This window comes from Anser anser (genome assembly GCF_964211835.1).
Source record: "Anser anser genome assembly, chromosome: 16".
In the NCBI taxonomy this organism is placed as follows: Eukaryota; Metazoa; Chordata; class Aves; order Anseriformes; family Anatidae; genus Anser; species Anser anser.
The window spans coordinates 160388-177894 of record NC_139737.1 but is presented as its reverse complement, the minus strand read 5'-3'; the positions used below and the strand labels follow the sequence as shown (position 1 = coordinate 177894).

At 45.4% G+C, this 17507-nt stretch overlaps 2 protein-coding genes across 6 annotated transcripts in view; one reads left to right on the top strand and one right to left on the bottom strand.

The window, feature by feature from the left end:
- The first annotated feature begins 40 nt into the window (after window positions 1-40).
- Window positions 41-9070, top strand: CCNDBP1 (cyclin D1 binding protein 1). 3 transcript variants are annotated; one of them, XM_083801932.1, is made up of 11 exons: window positions 44-200; window positions 290-349; window positions 902-981; window positions 1656-1737; window positions 2181-2277; window positions 4910-4983; window positions 5291-5367; window positions 5825-6078; window positions 7035-7095; window positions 8130-8176; window positions 8566-9070. In XM_083801932.1, the coding sequence occupies exons 1-11, from the start codon at window positions 134-136 to the stop codon at window positions 8672-8674; spliced, it is 1008 nt and encodes a 335-aa protein (XP_083658058.1). In that variant the 5' UTR covers window positions 44-133; the 3' UTR covers window positions 8675-9070. The 3 variants fall into 3 exon arrangements, with proteins under 3 accessions (XP_083658057.1, XP_083658058.1, XP_083658059.1); XM_083801931.1 differs by lacking the exon at window positions 290-349 and having other exon boundaries at window positions 41-200; window positions 5747-6078; XM_083801933.1 differs by lacking the exon at window positions 290-349 and having other exon boundaries at window positions 46-200.
- A 357-nt stretch (window positions 9071-9427) lies between these two features.
- The window catches only part of LOC310882741 (protein 4.2-like), a 16204-nt gene continuing 8124 nt past the window's right edge, over window positions 9428-17507 (bottom strand). The window contains exons 2-13 of one of the 3 annotated variants that reach the window (XM_083801909.1): window positions 17178-17363; window positions 16257-16487; window positions 15535-15653; window positions 14699-14821; window positions 14128-14305; window positions 13608-13746; window positions 13129-13232; window positions 12655-12897; window positions 11323-11640; window positions 10825-10982; window positions 10263-10423; window positions 9428-9693 (exon numbers count right to left, since the gene is read on the bottom strand). In XM_083801909.1, coding sequence (XP_083658035.1) covers window positions 9543-9693; window positions 10263-10423; window positions 10825-10982; window positions 11323-11640; window positions 12655-12897; window positions 13129-13232; window positions 13608-13746; window positions 14128-14305; window positions 14699-14821; window positions 15535-15653; window positions 16257-16487; window positions 17178-17363 — 2111 coding nt within the window. In that variant the 3' untranslated portion in view covers window positions 9428-9542. The remainder of the gene's footprint in view (window positions 9694-10262; window positions 10424-10824; window positions 10983-11322; window positions 11641-12654; window positions 12898-13128; window positions 13233-13607; window positions 13747-14127; window positions 14306-14698; window positions 14822-15534; window positions 15654-16256; window positions 16488-17177; window positions 17364-17507) is intronic. The other 2 variants (XM_083801910.1, XM_083801911.1) reach the window with 2 other exon arrangements.

The window sequence follows — 17507 nt, the reverse complement described above, 5'->3', positions numbered from 1 at the left end:
GGGCGGCCGCGGCTGCGGGCGGGTTGCCGTGAAGGGGCGGGGCCGCCCTTTTCCCCGCCTCTGTTCTCCGGAAGCGGATGTGACGCGCGGCAGCTGCGAGAGAGGCCGCGCGGCGGTGGCAGCTCGCGCAGCCATGGAGGCGCGGGAGGCGCTGCAGGAGCTGCGCGCGGCGCTGCGCGCGGTGCTGGCGCGGGTCAGAGGTGGGGGCCGGGGCCGGGCTGGAGCCGGCGCGGGCTGGGCTGGGCTGGGCTGGCGTTTTGCTGGCTGAGGCCTATGTCTGCCTTTACAGAGGGCGAACCGGGCGAAGGCCGCGAGCCGTTCGAGCCTCCGCGCTTCTGGGACGCGCTAGGTACGGGCCGGGGAGCGGGCTGGGGTAGGCGTGGCTCCGGGCTGGGCCGGCGGGGGCGGGGGCGGGTCTCCGCGGTGCACGTACGTGGCAGGGCTCCAAGCTGCAAGCAGGACTTCAGCCGGGGCTTTTGCACTTGCCCTCGGCTCCAGCCGTGTTGGCGTTGCAAAGCGGTAGGCAGTATGGAACAGTTTTTATAACTACGTTTTTAAAGCTCTTGTTCTCTGTTAAAGCCTTCCAGAACATTCTGGTGAAGGTGTCCTGGACCAGGAGACAAATGTGATTGTAGATATCAGTAGTGGCTAAGTAAAAAAACTAGAAATGAACAGATATATAAAACATGCTACGTGTATGGCACAAATACACCAAGGAAATCTTCTAAGTGGAATTTTAGCTTATGGCTTTTTCATGCTTGGAAAAAAGAAACGGTAATCGAGCAGTAGATGTTAGGGTTAAGTAGTGTCAGAGAAGACATTGCTCATTTATCCGCTCCGTTCTTTTGTCTGTTACCCGAGATACTTCCTAATGTCTTGTTCCCACTGTATCCTTTCTAAGGTCGGACATTCAAAGAAGCATCACAAGAAGCTACAAAGCTCAGTCTGGCTTTCTCAAGGTCTCCACTGCCTTCTGCAGAGGTGAGTAAAAGCCCCCTACAGAGAATGAAATTTCAGCGTATGTGTCAAGTTTCAGGTATCTCCCGGTTTACTTGACTAAAACAAAGTCTCATTGGGTTCAGCACAAAAAAAGAACATCTGTGGGAACCATGTGTTGTAGAGAGTATTTACCAAATTCAAGAATTGCCTAGAGAACTAGTTTCTATAACTTAGGGGGACATACCAAATAGATGTATTCTTACATGTTTTTTTCTTAAACATCTGCAACTGGTTGCTGACAGACAAGATATTGAGCAGTATGGACCTTACTGCTAACAAAGAATGGCAATATATTTTCTGTTAATTGAGAGAAGTTCAAACACGTGGATGTTTGAAGAAGGAAGAAAAGACCTCCAACTCAGAGTAGTGGTTTAAGCTGCTACTTCCTCTTTTCACAACCTTTGAACCAGGCTACTCGTAATACATACAGTGAGTTTGGAACTCCAGAAAGTGATTTTCTTCTGTATTTGTAGGCTTCACAGAAACTTAAATACTGTATCTTTTTGTTCTATATTTGTTTCTCCATTATTATGACCATAACTATGCTTCCTCCTTTTTTTTTTTTTTTACAAAGTAACGTGGATAGGATTGTTTGTGAGACTTTCTAAATGAAGTGTAGCCATGTGATATTGATACTTTTGCCTACCCGTTTTCAGAATTGTCAGAAGCTGAGCGAAGATGTCCAAAATGCCATTCTTGCAGTTGCCACAGCGTACTACTGGCTCCCCAAGGGCCAAGGTGAGATAGTAACAGCAGGATAGTGCCAATTCTTTCACCACTGTATAAAGAAACCCAGTATTTCAAATCGTAGTAGGAGATCGGGCATCTACAGGAAAGCAAGCTAACGTGAGCAGAGTCCCGTTGTCAGCTATTCTACAGACTTGCAACGTGGTTATAAGTGAACCACTTGACCATCTAATTCTGCAGATTTCAATCTGTGAATGAGTGATAATGTAGGAAGTGGTATAGTTGTTTGAGCATTCATAGTTATAAAGTGTTGATATCTTTGTCCAAAGCCCTTTTGGAACTGGAGAAGGTATATTGCTTCCTTCAAAATACCTGCAACTTTATTTATATTGTGTATCTGCACAAACAGAGCATTCTGCATGTTCATCTGTGTCAGTTTCTTTCTGTCAGTGCTTTTTGTGGCAACATTCTTGCTGTTTCTCAATCTCAACCAGGTACTACTCTTCGGAAGATGGTACGAGATGCTACCACTGAAGTGGTGGAAGGAATGATCCAACTCACAGAAACTATTCTCATTTCTCCATTGGAGAGGTAGTAACTTTCCATGAAGAAGGAAGAAAAAGTTACAAATATATCTGTTAAGGAGCAGCAAGTGCAGACTTGGGGGAGCACCCTAAGGGAAGTGGGGAGGCAGGAGCTGAGCACTGTTATGAGGCAGGCAAAGGCAGCAGCTTCACCAAGGAGGGCCCATTCCTCCAATATCTGAGTGAGCAGAGCAGTGCTGGTGAGGGTAGACAAATGTAGTTGAGAGTCGAAATCACCGGACAAGTCCATAGCAACAACATCAAGCTGGAAAGTTAGGCCAGAAAAGTCAGGATCAGATCTGGAGAGAGTAACCAGCACCAGACACCATCCAGTGATTGCCCAGCAAGTCCATTCCAGTGAGACAACCTCAGAGAAGAAATTTTACCCTGTATAAAGCACGGTGTTTTAATAACTCCTACTGAGTTTAGTTATTGATTGGAACAAAAAGCAGGAGCTTCTTAAAAAGACCTCTGAAGATGGTCTTTTGTAACATCCTTACATTCCTAACGATATTTTCCTTAGAGCACAAGAATTCTCCATCCCCGTGTGTCAGAAAGTGAGCAGGGAGGGCAGAAAACTGGGATGACTGAGCAAGGACCTGTTGGTTAAACTGAGGCACAGGAAGGAAATGCACAGGCAGTGGAAGCAGGGACAGATGGCCAGGGAAGAGTACAGGAATGCTGTTCATATACTCAGGGATGGGATCAGGAAGACCAAGGCACAGGTGGAACTGAGTTTGACAAGGGGATGCAAAAAATAACAAGAAGGGGTTCTATAGGTACATTGCTCAGAAAAGGTGAAGGAGAGTGTACCCCCTCTGATGGATGCAAAGGGTGATGACAGACAAGGAGAAGGCTGAGGTACTCAACAACTTCCTTGACTCAGTCTTCACTGCCAGTCAGGTTTCCCATGTCTCTCATTTCCCTGAACCTGAAGGTGAGGACTGGGGTAGCAAAGTCCCTCTCACTGTAAAAGAGACCACCTGATGAAACTGAGCAAATACAAGTTTGTTGGGCCTTGTGACATGCATCCCAGGGTCCTGAAGGAACTGGCTGATGGAGTCACCAAGATACCTACCATCGTATTTGAAAAGCCCTGGCAGTCAGGTGAAGTCCCTGGTGACTGGAAAAAGGGAAACATCATTCCCATTTTAAAAAAGGGTAGAAAGGAAGAGCCGGGGAACTGCAGACTGGTGAGCCTCACCTCTGTGCCTGGCAAGATAATGGAACAGATCCTTCTGGAGGCAATGCTAAGGCACACGGATGCCAAGGAGGTGATCTGGGATAGCGAGCATGGCTTCACCAAGGGCTCTTTCGTGCCTGACCAGTCTGGTGGCCTTTGATGGAGTGACTGCGTCAGTTGACAAGGGAAGACTGACCATAGTCATCTACCTGGATTTGTGTAAGGCCTTTGACATGGTCCCACATGACATCCTGATCTCCAAATTGGAGGGATATGGATTTGAAGGCTGGACCATTCAGTGGATAAGGAATTAGCTCGATGGCTGCACCCAGAGAGTAATGGCCAACGGTTCTGTGTCCAGGTAGAGGCTGGTGACGAGCGGTGTCCCTCAGGGGTCTCTCCTGGGACCAGTATTGTTTAATAACTTTATCAACGACATAGACAGTGGGATTGAGTGCACCCTCAGCAAGTTTGCAGACAACACTAAGCTGAGTGGTGCGGTTGATACGACAGAAGGAAGGAATGCCATCCAAAGGGACATGGACAAGCTTGAGAAGTGGGCCCACGTGAACCGAATGAGGTTTAAGTGTAAGGTGCTGCACCTGGGTCGGGGCAATCCCAGACGTGAGTACAGACTGGGAGAAGAGTACATTGAGAGCAGCCCTGTAGAGAAAGACTTGGGAGTTCTAGTGGACAAAAAGCTTGACGTGAGCCAACAGTGTGCGCTTGCGGCCCAGAAGGCAAACTACATCCTGGGCTGCATCAAAAACGGTGTGACCAGCAGGTTGAGGAAAGTGATTGTCCCCCTCTACTCTGCCCTTGTGAGGGCATGCTGTCGTTCTTGCAGTGTTGTGAGGGCTCTGCCACTTGGAGTACTGCATCCAGGTCTGGGACAGGACCCAGCACAGAAAGGATGTTGATGTGTTACAACAGGTCCAGATGAGGGCCACAAAGATGATCAGAGGGCTGGAGCACCTCTCCTGTGAAGGAATTTCCATGAAGGCGATTGATACCATTTGCATTGGTTGGCAGTTTTTGCCTTTGGAGTGAACATTGCATACATACATACATGATGACTGTGTGACTCTACAGCTAGTTAGTGGACTGCTGTGCTTCAGGGAAGGTATTACTCATCCTCTCTTTACTGATAAATGCCACTGCCTGTAGGCAAAGATCATCAGCCTCTTCTGATTCAAAGAGATTCTGGAAGATAAATAATACTCCTAAGCACCTTTGGGGGTCTTTGTAAGAGGCTTCTGCTACTTGTTCCAATTAATAACTAGACAGAGTAGGAGTTATTAAAATACCTCTTGCTTTATGCAGACATGAGATACCAGTGACAAGCTGGTTCGCTGACATCTTTCCAGCAGACCCCCTTCTAGCGCGCAGAAAATACAAACAGTCTAGCAGGATGGTGCTATTGAACCTAACTTTGAGGGTCTCTGTTTTGTTTCAGCTTGTCTCAGGAACAGCTTATATCAACTGGTGGTGTGTGGGAAGCATGCGAGCAAGTGTCCAGCCTGCCACGAAGTGAGTACTGTATATGCAGAACAGTGGAACTAGGATGCGCGATCTTGAAGTGTTGATAATACTTGCGAGGGGCATTTTAGCTAGTAGAATGGAGGCGTACTCATTCTGTAGAACCCTACTGTTCTTTGAAGTGGATAAGCATGGAAGACGGGTCAAATTCCCTGTATAGCAACAGTGCAGCTCTGAGGTTTGCAAAAAATTTGACCTTATGATCTCAAGTTCTGATGGTTGCAGACCTAGGTGAATGTTGTTGGAAGCTGATTTGAATCAGTGCAGCACTACAGTTGTCTTCCTTTTTGTTTTGCAGATAACCAGGCAGCAGTTGTGTCAGCTCTGGCTGCCTGTCTGAGTGTGGTCAAGGATGCTCTGGAGGAGATGGAAAACGTAAGGAAGCCCCTAAGCCTTTGAGGAACCTGCAGTGATAGACTGCAGTGATGGTTCAGTGATAGAACGCAGAGATTGTTTTATGTACAGGCTTTGATGTAAGTTAGTTCTTACATGACCAAAGTTACCGTTTTATGTCTGGATCTTACTGAGTTTTCAAACCTGAGTCTAGTTTACCTTACATGTGGTTTCCATGAAGCCACGTTCTGAACTGTATGTGTTTGTAGTTTTAGGTTAATGTAAGAATGGGACTATCTGTCACGTTCTTGCTGTTTGCTCTGTTGAATTAGTTTTTCTTAATGCGGTCTTATTAAGATTAACAGAATCAAGCAAATGAGATGCTGGTTGAAGAGGGATTCCTCCATAAATTGTTTTCTAGATCGTATTTTACCTTTCCTCCTGGGTATTGCTGGAATGGATGTTAGGTTCTGGGTTTTCAGAGCATCTGTATTCTCAGGCTCTGGTGGAAGGGCAAGACCCCTACAGTGATATCACGGAAGATGAAGAGCTTGGCTTTCGGGGCAACAGAGATACCTACTGGTCAGAAGCTGACCGGAAACTGCTTAGCTCTTGCATGGGATTAATAAAGGCTTCCAAAGCTTGCCTGAAGAAGGTCTTGAGTGTAGTGAAGGCTTATGGCAAAGCTGAATCTCCAGAGCAGATTGCTCAGCTGGATGACCTTGCAGACATTGCTAACGAGATCAGTCCAAGGTAAGTAGGTCTCTCCCCATGCTGCATTCTGCTCCAGAGCAGTCCCTTTCTTTCTCGAGGTCTAGAAAATGGACTAGAAAAAACATTATGATACTTAAGCTGTGACCGGGTGGTTGAAAGGGGGTATGATGGGAAAACTATTATATCATAGGCTGTTGAGAGTCGTGCAGGTTAAGAAAGGAGTATGTGCTGCTGCTTGGGGTGGAGCTGTGACTAGAAATAAGGTGGAAGTGCCACACAGATGCCTGAGAAGGTGGTGAGAAGTATTCACTGGGTATAACCAAATGTCCCCTTGTCATGCCCTGCTATTCCTGACTTGCACTGAGGAAGTGTTACCAGCAGGTCAAGGGAGGTGATCCTCCCCTTCTGCTCAGCCCTGTTGAGGCCACACCTGGAGTATTATATCCAGTTCTGGGCTCCCCGGTACAAGAGGGACATAGAAATACTAAAGTGAGTTCAGAGGAGGACTATAAAGATGATTAGAGGTCTGGAGCACCTGTTATACAAAGACAGGTTGAGAGAATGGCCTGTCTAGCCTGGAAAAGAGAAGACTGAGGGTAGACCTCATTAATTATCTGAGGGGAAGGTGTTGAGATTATGGAGCCGGTCTCTTTTCAGTTGTGCCCAGCAACAGGATGAGAGGCGATAGGCACAAACTGAAGCACAGGAGATTCCGGCTGAATGTGAGAGGGCACTTCTTTACTGGGAGGGTGACAGAGCACTGGAACAGGTTGCCCATAGAGGTTGTAGAGTCTCCTTCTCTGGAGATACTCAAAACCTGCCTGGATGCCATCCTGCACAATGTGCTCTAGGTGGTCGTGCTTGGCAGTGGGGTTGAACTAGATGATCTTCAGAGGTTCCTTCCAACCTCAGCCATTCTGTGATTCTGTGACCGAGATCTGTGAACTGGGCAATTGCAGGGCTTTCTTCCATTGCACTTCTCTCTTCTATTCTAGTGTTGATGAGTTGGCACTGAGCATGTATCCACCTGTGAACCAGTTGGCTGTGCGACTCAACGTAAGTTTCTGCAGCCTGCATGCAGTTCTACTTGCTTGGCTGTAGTGAAGGGGAGGAAATTAAATTGGAGGAAATACGTTTGTCAGGGAGACAAGGGTATTAGTCACTGTCTAAGTAACATGCTTGGAGGGACCAAGAGTCCCCTTTAGTTCTCACACACTCGTCTTCTTTCAGCTGGAAATGCATTTCTCATCTTTATTTTGGGGAAAATGTCCACTCTAGCACTGGCTCTAAACTCTAATCCATAGAGATATCCAGTGACAGTACCTCAGGAAAGTGAGGTCTAAGGCTGCCAATGTACCTTATATCTACTTTTTTCCCTGGGTAATTTAGATTAGCTCAAATAAAGTGATCTAAATTAAAGAAATTAAAAACATTCACGATGAGCATGGTTAAGCACGTTTCACTTGTTAAGTGAAATAAGCTGCTCAGAGAAGTAATGTCCATTGCTTCCATGAGAAGCAATCTCCATCTTTGGAGATGCTCAAAATTTGATGGGGCAAGGCTCTGAGCAACTTGACAGAACTATGAGGTTTGCCCTGGTTTGAGCAGGAGGTTGTACTTAGGTGGCTTCCAGGGGTCCCTTCCAACCGAGATTAAGTATATACTTTCTCATATCTGAAATTCTTTATTCTGGTTTCATACATTTGGCCAGTGGCTTGATTTTTTTGTTGTTGTTGTTACAGTTAATGAAGTATTGCTTAATATCAAATTGTATTACAGTGAGTCACTTATAACTTCATCTCTTACTATCAGTTACCAAATTCTAATAGACTTATCTTTTTAAAGAAAAAAAGCATACTAATGTATACTTCAAAAAACGATCTGTCTGTATTTTTACGTGTCCCAGTCAGCAACAGGTCAGGCGATACTCCCACCCGTGTTAGATTGCTTCCTTTTGCATCAGGATCTGTGGCAGTTTTACTTATTTTTGGCTGTGTCAGGCATTCTTGCACCTTCCCTTTTTTTCCAGTATTGCTGGACCCCCTTTTTCCATGTTTGGTGTACTTTATTTCCCTTTTGCTTCTTTCTAGGCTGCTAAGTTGGCCTCGGTATTAAAGAAAGTCTTAGAGATTACAAAGTGAGTATGAGTTACAATTTATAAGCATGTGATGTCTGCTATGGAAGTTGATATCTTTCTGCCTCCTGTCAAAGATGACTCATTTCTAGGCAGAAAACGCTGTCATTTTGGAATAATTCTGATGTTATACAGTTGCAATGGGATAGGAATAGGATGTCAGGAATTAAAGTGGTTACTGCTGAAGATGGACATATATGTGTCAAAGTGTGGAACTAGAGACGTGGATGTTGTTTCTTCGTGCCTCAAAGTACTGTGGAGCTATAATGGTCCTGTATTAATGATGCAGTAATTCGGGATTTCACAATATGTATGTGTTGTGGGGGTTTCCGGATACATAGATATAAAACCCCCAAGGTGGCCTTCCTAATGAATTTCCTCCACTTTTGCAGGACAAGCCATGTCTGTCCACCATCAGAGGAAGGCTGGGTGCAGTTTCTGATTGGTGCAGTAGATCACAACATGGACAAAATCAAGAACTTCACACAGGGTGAACTTTAGCTCTTCTGTGTCTGCATGTGTAGCTGCTACTGGCCCCGATGTATGCTCTTCCAGGGAATCTGGCCATTCTCCAGCTACAGGGAGAATGATGAGGACAGTGCTCTTAAGAGAGAACTTCGATGCCACCTGGCAAAACTCACAAAAAATCACCCTTTGCAATTGCAGGTGGTGTCATTTTGCTTGGACTCTTGGGATGGTGCAGTGCTGAATCTTACTGTTGTGAATGTGCCCAGTTTTTCAGACATTACAACTGCCGTGGGGTTCAAAGAACAATAAAATGCTGCTAGATTTGCTTGGTTAGCTGCATCTGTTCTCAGGTGGCAGAGAATATACATAGAAGAATAGGATCTTGCTGCTTTTGCAAGCCAAATGAGCCATTAAAAAATACAATGCTGATATTTTGTGTCTAACATTGAGAAGGGCAAATTATCTTCTTCTCTTCTGTTCCCTAAGAAAGCAATAGAAAATGCTGTCTGCTGCTTTATCAACTTCAAGGATCTGTAGGATATGAGTACATCTCTAGAGAAATACTACATCGATCATCACTTCAAAGTTCTAAGATATGCTTTTTTTGCCACAAGGGAAGAATGACTAAGCACTGGTGAGTTCAGCGGGTATGCACAAAGAAATACAGCATCTGCTTGAGCGTTTAGCCCATCTTTGTCACAGGAAGGTTCAACTTGCAAGATCTGAGAGTGGATATAGTTGCAGATGGGAGAGAGTTGAGTTTGTATGAATAATACAAGTCGGACATGGTTTTAAATATAACTTTAAATAAACTTTTAACATCTATGCTTGCCAAAGGTCAGGAGGACAGATTGTGACCACTCTTGCAAATAGGACAGCAGGACTTGTTCTAAGCTGGGCATCAGGCAGCTGCAATGTTGATACTTTTGTAGCCCTTCAGGTTCTGGAGTTGAAGGCAGGTAAGATTCACAGTGAGTCTTCTGGGCCCTGCTTCAGTGGGAGTGAACGAGATACGCAGCTGTTGAGTGCTTCCAGGCTGCACAGAACCCAGCCTGAAAGGCAAGAGGGGATTATACAGGAAGCACACCTCTTTGCATTTCTTGTTCACAGGGCTCAGGAGATGCATTTGTGAAACACGAGTGTGATGCCAAAAAAATAAGGGGTGGGGTGTAAATAGAAAAAGACTAGCAGTCCCCTAAACTGCCATGATGGAATTGTGATCAGACACCAATTTGGGAGGGAGTTGTGAGGGTTGAACTCCCCATGGAGTCATCTACTTTGTCCTAATGCAACTTTCTGAGAAAAATTTTGCTTTTTCATGTGGAGAAGAGGATGCCTTTTTGGAGGACTCTTGGCTAAGTCAATTTTACCTGGCTCTTCAGCAGAGAAGGGGAAGATCTGCTGAAAGTTGTTATCTGGCTTTTCTCTTTTTCAGTGTGAAAATTTTCTGTATCACACCTAAATAAGGGAGTGCTTGGGGCTTTCAACTGTAGTGGTCTACTCCTGTCTTGTTGTTGCCTGTTTATTCTGGGGGCAGGCCTTTCCAGGACAGGGGTTTCTCTAGCTTGTATTGTGTCTGTTTTTGCATATCCTGTTCTTAGGTCAATCAATTTGCACTCACCTGTACTTCCTTTGTCTGTAAATGAGCCCTCGCCCTCCAACCACTATCATGCACTTCTCCAGGGGTTCGGTGAGAGGGTTCAGGAGGCTGATCTCCACTGTGGCTGGCTGGTACTGTACCATGTGTTCTGGAAACTGTTGAAAGAAGGGAATGAGCTGAAACTGAGAGAAGAAAAGAGAAACTTTTATGGTTAAAGGGAGAGGTATTTTTTTGTGCCAGAGGTCCCAGCATGAGCTGCCAGTTGCCGGAAGACTCAAAGTCCAGCTCGCTTTCTTTACTACTACAGTATTCTGTAGTTTCCTTTACAGCCTCTGATTTGCGGACTGGTGAGGGAGTTACGAGTCATCTGGATTTCCTTGTCTTTACACATAGATGAGATAGAAGTGGGAGGAGTATTGTATACAACAGTGCAGCACGGCGCTTTTCCCAAACTGATGTCTCAGTGCTTTGAAAGAAGACAGTATGAGGAAAGCCATGCAACATAGCAGGCATGTTTCTGCTGCTTGTGACTAGGAAAGCTGTTTTCTCACCACTGCAGTACAGAATGATGAAGCAATCTAACCTTAATAATGAGAGGGGGATCACAAATGCTGATCTCTTCCTGTGCAAAGCATATGTAGGAGTCCTTGTCTCTCAGCATGGCAGTCAGACGAAGCAGATGGTTCTCTCCCAACTCTTTTATGTACTGTGAGTAAGGCACAGAGGCCTGCAGGGTGGTAGCTGGAATACAGAGTGGTGAAATAGAGGTGACAATGCAACTAATATTAAGTTCTTAGACTGCATGCTTCCTAGGAGTGTTTAGCACCCAACACTGCACTAAAAGCTGCAGTATTTAAAAGCTTTAGTGACCCCAACTGAATCTGCAAATTCAAAAATCTGTAGGGTGATCCACCTAACATGCTGCAGCTTGTTTTCCTCTTCTCCCCACCAAAGTGATTTGTTTGAATAGCCTACAGTCAGCTTTCCAGCCAGCCTTTTGCAGACTTAAAGCTAAGTGCATTTTTCCTAAACAAGAGGACAGGATATACTTTTCTGGCCTTGCGTCCAGTAGAGTCCTTACCTTCATTGCTCTTGAGGATAAAATGAAACTCTTTCTTCCAAAGTTGGGTAATGGGTGTGCCACCATAATGTAGAGACTGGGCCCCAAGTACCAAATGAGTTGCCTTCTCTCCACCGCTGGGGTTAAACACTTCAACAGAAATTGGAACATCTTGTCCCAGTAGCAGAGAACTATTGGACTGGAGTTGGATAAAAAGGTTAACTGGCTCTTCAAGGGCAGTAGTAATGGAGCTGAACTCTGTTTTGCTGCTGGTAGTTGTCTCAAGTGTCTTTATTCTTCTGTAGACTTTGTCAAGTATTTTTTTTTCCTGAAGAGAACCTGTCACAAAAAAAAAAGGGGGGAGGAGGGGGGAGAGGGGAGAGAGTGCATATTTCAGTGTTATTTCCTGTGTAGTAATTGTAGAGCAGTAAATGTAGAAGGATGGAGTTTAATTGTCCTAACAGTACTGTAGACAACTATTTCTTAGAGCATAGAGAGACATCTCATTGAGCTTCTGGTTGGAGGAGATTGAGAATTTCATCTGACAGCACGTTGGACGTGCCTGAAAGATTCTACTTCGAAAGAATTCTATTAGTTTTTGAAACACTTTAGTGCTAACATCTGTCAGTAAGAGAACAGTTGCGCCTCTGTAACTGTAGCTATGGTGCAGTACTATCTTGTCCTGGGATAGACCGCAGCAAAGAAGACAGCATGCCATAGGCTAAGATGAGATTGCAGAGTTGGGGAACTGGGCAGAGTAATAGATTTTAAAGGGAGAGCTTCTTTTTGAGGGAGGGATGTCATAGAATCATTGAATAGCCTGAGTTGGAAGGGACCCACATAGATGATCAAGTCCAACTCCTGGGTCCCCAGAGGACCACCCAAAGAATCAGACCATGTGTCTGAGTGTTATCCAAATGCTTCTTGAACTCCAGCAGGCTCATTCCATGACCACTTCCGTGGGGAGCCTATGAGGATTTAGACTATTTGGGAGCACAGCAGTCCTTTTCAGAAAGCTGGAGTCTGAAATGTAATACAAGGGTGATGGGAGATGAATGTACAGAGTTTACAGGTTAACAGAGGTCAAGAAAGGAAGTCTTCCGGACAGGAGAGTGTCTGGTGGAGAAATGCCTGGCCTTCTGGTAAGCTGGTAATTAAGCAGGATGAAACTTTGGGATATGACCTGTGCTTTGATTCTGTAGACAGCAAGAGTAAGGTGTTCTTGTGCCGTTCAGGAAGAAGTAGTGAGAAGTGGATGACCATAATGCTCTGGTATGGCTCTGTAGTATAGTTCTGTACTCTTCACTTGTAACACTAGTAGGAGATGTGTTTAGACGCTTTTCCACCCCATACCTTCAGGATATTTGTAGTTGTGTGTGATATCCTCACAGCGTTCACTGCCCACACTCTTGGTGCTGATGTTGTTGCCCGTATACTTTGTGCAAATGCAAGCTGGCTTGAGGATGCCATCTGCTTTGTGTATCCAGACATGGCACTTGGCATTTATGGCAGCAAAGAAGTAGCAGACATCATAATCCACTTCAGTGTCCCCTTCTTTGATGGCTTGAACAGGGGCTGGCCCACAGAAGGATGCGCCTGAAGAGAAAATGCAGCCCAATTAAGAGTTAGATGCCTTTACCAACCAGGCCTATGCTTAGAGCTCCACAGGCTGCACGAACCAAAAGAGTTAATGATGATTTAGTGTGTGAAGTCCTTGGGGTGATTCCCTGCCCTTATCCATCCTTCCATTGGAAACTGAAGAAGGAAGGAATATTGAACTGCTTTATTCGCCCCCTTTTTTCCCCAAGTCTGTCTTTGATATCTTACCTTTGCTTTTCTCCTGGCAGGTGGCATCTAGTGCCTGCCATCCGCTGTACTCTGGTAGCAAGTCTGTTCGAGCCATCCAGCATTCGTTCCAAACGTGGAAGGTCCTGTGACAGACAACATCATGTGCTTATAACAAGATGCTGAGCCCTGAGGTACAGGAAACTTTTAGCCAAACCACAGCAAATTAATACTCCTTTGAAAGAACTCAGCACACAGGAAGAGACCATGTTTTTTGACGTAAGTGTAGTTTCTCCAGATGGTTTGGGTTGTCATTCTTCCTTTGTGGGCCCTAGCAATATAGCACTCTTCGCTTTTGGTTCCTGAGATTTCTCGAGAACAAGTCATGTACACTGCAGCTCAGCTGAGCTCTTTCTTATTAACCTCCCTGCAGCTGTTTACCTTTTCCTTTTTCTCTCAGTCGCTTCCTAGACCCAGGTATTGTCTCAAACTTTAGTTTGGACCCTGCCGTGTTTTCTTACCAGACTCGGGCACTCTTGTCATGTGTAAGCAGCATCCCATTTTCGTCATAATACTCATCCACATTCAGACTGCTGTTCGTGTTGTGAGCCCATGTGAAGCCTGTGACAACTCTGGTGGGAATTCCCAAGCACCTCAGAACTGTGCAGAAGAAAGAGCTGTGAATCAGTTGTGCATCCTGCCGTAAAGGTGTCTTTGATGGTAGATGTTGAGCTGGTTTTGAAACTTGGCCTGTCAGAATGGCACCGGGCCTGATATCTGGAGTTTGCAAGAAGCACTGTTCCTTCAAGAAGTAAACTGTCATCGGTGCATTCAGTGAATGGTGTGTACTAACACTCTTTTAGCCCAAAGCTAGCAATGTTAAATGTTGATGAGTAAACTCTGAGGATCTGCCTCACACCTAAAGATTAAAGGTTATGTTACTGGGATCTGTGCTTTTCCAGGAATTCAGGCATATGCTAGAGGTTCTGTGTACCAGGTAAGGCTTTACTTAACCCACAAGTCTTTGAACCACAACCGTACCTGAGCACATGACTGCAGCAAACACCCAGCACTGCCCGTAGCGGACAGGTTTGCACTGCAATGCCACCCACTGCCGGAGGATGGGGCTGCTGCCCAGCCACTTGAAAGGGGATGTCCCATCATAGTATTTCCCGGTCCCATATTCTGTCATGATTCCTCTAACCTCATCGCAGTTCAGCTTCAGGGAAGGAGTAGAGAAAGATGAATTAAAGAATTACATCTTAGTAGGTAAACCATATCCTGTTTGATGGAACTACCTTCAAGGCAGCTGAAACAAAAAAGATTTTTTGTGCAAAACATGGAGATCGTGACTGGCCAGAGCAGGTGCAACAGTCTCCCTTGAGATTTATTCAGTAAGTGTGCTGCTACTGCTAAGAAATTCCTGCAGCACTACTTGTCTGCTGCAGGAATATCAAGAAGGGCTGGAGATAGGTGGGCGATGTTTGGAACAGCCCCAGGCAGTCTTACCAATTAGTCGGTGGGTTGCTGTAAATTGGGATTAAGAATATACTAGCCTGTCTGCATTCAGATCTTCTCTGCTAGGGACTAGGCTGCTGACTACTCTCCTTACCATGGCAGCAACTGTGCGGCAGATGTAAATAGGGTTCTTGCGCTGAGTGTGATCCTTGTCTCGTTGATGGCGTTCACCTACGTCCAGCAGTGTGAAGCAGATGTCCACAATATCCTCCTCAAACTAAAACAAGAACACGACAGCTTGGGAAATGTGGCCTTAACCTTTGTTCTCTGGAATCCCTGCAAGGGCTTGTAACTGTGCAGATTTTCTCCCTTTCTACTGCTAGTCTTATATAGGTGGGCTGTGGGGGAAAGCTCCAGGCAGAGATTTGAAGATGGAGCACAACACCCTAAAGGCAGAACTGTGGCTTTATTGAAGCATAGTGAGAAATGCACTGGCATGATACTGCATCCCATGACTGAGGGAAACTCCTGATTTTTTTCTGGAGCACTCTCTAGGTTGGCAGAGAGGTACTTGTTTAATCTGTTGTCACTAAAGTGGAATAGAATCCAGGTCTCATCTCTGGCAGATTAGTCTTGGGCAAATTGGAAAATCTTGTCCTCCCTTTATCTGTAAAACAGACCGTATTACTAAGCTCTGCAAAATGATTTTTTATCTGTTGATGAAAGGAAGAGATAAATCCCAGATTGATGTGTTTCTTCATAAAAGGACTGGCTGAGAAAGTAGCTAAAACTACATACGTTGGATTATGGGACTTCATACATAGGTCCCTGTTCTCCTGTGTGTTCCTAGAGAAAGACAGTGGGTGCAGAGAACAGACTCTTTCATCAAAGTCACAGCATGGGAATGAATTGCGTTCTGTACGTACAGGAGATAGACACCCTTCCTCTGCTGGTGGCTGTAAGAGAAGACAAACATATTGGACCTCTTACCTGATTGAAGTCCCAGGGCTGTGCCAGGACTGCATTTTCAGTCCCCCAGTAAACGATACCCTCTTGGTTTAGAATGTACTCCTGCCGCTGTGCCTCATTAGCCAAGAACACTTCATCATCTAGAATGGAGGAAAAAAGCATAAGGAGAAAAGCATTCTTGGTCTCAGATGCCCTTGCATCAGCAGACTATGCTACACTTAGGCAGTCCCTGGCATTCTACCCTGGGGAAATACCACAGATTCTGAATTGGGCAGGAGAGAAAAATTTCATTGCAATCTCTGCTCAAGTAGAGGAACTTAAGAAAGATCCTACAAAGCTAGGCTATTGTACTAGCTAGCTCTTTTACTCTACTCGTTGTTGACTTCTCTGTTCCTAAGAAAGATCCAATGGCATTAATCAAACCAGTTATAATCTTAACTCATCCTTAAGTCTTTATTATAGGAAATAAATTATTGAACTGCTTTTTCCTTTGCAAGACCACAGGGTTCTGGCAACAGAGTACTTCAGGAACAGGATAGGAGTGCTGAGGCAGGTTGCTTCAAGCTGTGCTACCTGTACAAGCCCCTGTCTCCTTCCTGAAGTGCTGAGAGGAGCAGGGCAGGAGTAGAGGGAAGCACTGGGTAGGGTCAGCCTTAGCCTTTCCAGAGGCAGAGTGTCAGAGCTCAAAACTGTTTTTGTGAAGTGACTGATCCCAGACTGCCTTTTTGTTCCTGACTCCTCACCTTGGCACCAGGGATTAAAGAGAAGGATGAAGTTTCCCAGGAGACAGTAAGACTTGGAGGCATGTAAAAGCAGAGCATACTGGCCAATGGGAGCATTGGCAGGCGTGTTCACAGAGATGGTCCAGAAACATGGGTCCTGTTCTTCTAGTGCTGCACTCCACTGCTTCTGGTCTCCCAGGCGGGAGATAGGAAATTCAACCTGAGTTCCATCTGTTTTGGAAGGATTCGGTCCTGCAGCAAAAGAGATCTGGTTTCCACACATAGATTGCCACCCCCTGCATGTTTTAGGGACCATGGCTAGGTCTGGAGTCATAGCTATCCTTTCATGTGGGACACTTAAGCCTAATGCTTACCTTAATGCTGCTGTCTTAAAGCTTACTGAACCTTCCTAAGGTTAGTACTGGACTAAGGCCACCTTTTTTGATAGTGAAACGTGTATTTCATAGAGTGTAGAACGGAGGAACAGCCAGAATGGCACAGGCCTGTTGCTCTTGGGATTCAGTGTCTTGTGACAAAAGTCACAGTGAAATACTCAAATTATGGTAGAGCAAGCTGGGAGTGGATGGTGCTGCCCTTCTCAGGGCTCTCGCTGAAAAACACTCTGTAGTAGAAAACATCTGTAAAAGACTAGCTGAGTTTAAATATACCAAAACCAAAAGTCAGGAGTGAGGAGAGATCCCATGAGCACTTTCAAAGAGCAGTGAGCTTGCATTGATTATCGTGCTGCAATGTGTTTTGGGAAAAAGATTTAGTTTTGACCTTGCAGTCCCAGCAGCAGGAGACTGCTCTGGCTTAGATAAACAGTTTCTTTGCCTCACTTCTAAATGTGGGCACATCTGTCCAGCTATGGAGATGCCTTTTGGCTCTGTTCTTCAGGTGGCTGTTGTACAAGAGCTCCAAAAAGTATGGTAATCATGTTACCTGTCTGTACTATGAGGAAGGTCCTTTTCAGCTGCTGCAGGTAGTTGTATACTGGAAATGAGAAGCCCACTGTGATAATGAATGGCTGCCCACGCCTCACCATTAGCCTTTTAGTGCTGATTTCTTCTGTGTGGTGGTTATTGTTGTTCATTGTGATCTTGAAATCACATCTTTTGATGCTCAGACCTGTAGCATGAGAGGAGATAGAATGAGCTTGAGGCTGTGAGCTGCCCACACTCTGGCCCTGGGTCCCATCCTGATACAACCTGTTTCTCCACTCAGACAGTGCTCCATGCCCTTGAGACTTCCAGTCCAGTAACCCTGTAAGGG

What these genes read in the sequence shown, in the direction of transcription:
- CCNDBP1 (XM_083801931.1), top strand. Translation starts at nt 134, where the DNA reads ATGGAGGCGCGGGAGGCGCTGCAGGAGCTGCGCGCGGCGCTGCGCGCG. An exon ending in CTGGCTCCCCAAGGGCCAAG is followed by an intron (nt 1,738 to 2,180) that starts GTGAGATAGTAA and finishes AATCTCAACCAG; the next exon opens with GTACTACTCTTCGGAAGATG. An exon ending in CTCATTTCTCCATTGGAGAG is followed by an intron (nt 2,278 to 4,909) that starts GTAGTAACTTTC and finishes GTTTTGTTTCAG; the next exon opens with CTTGTCTCAGGAACAGCTTA.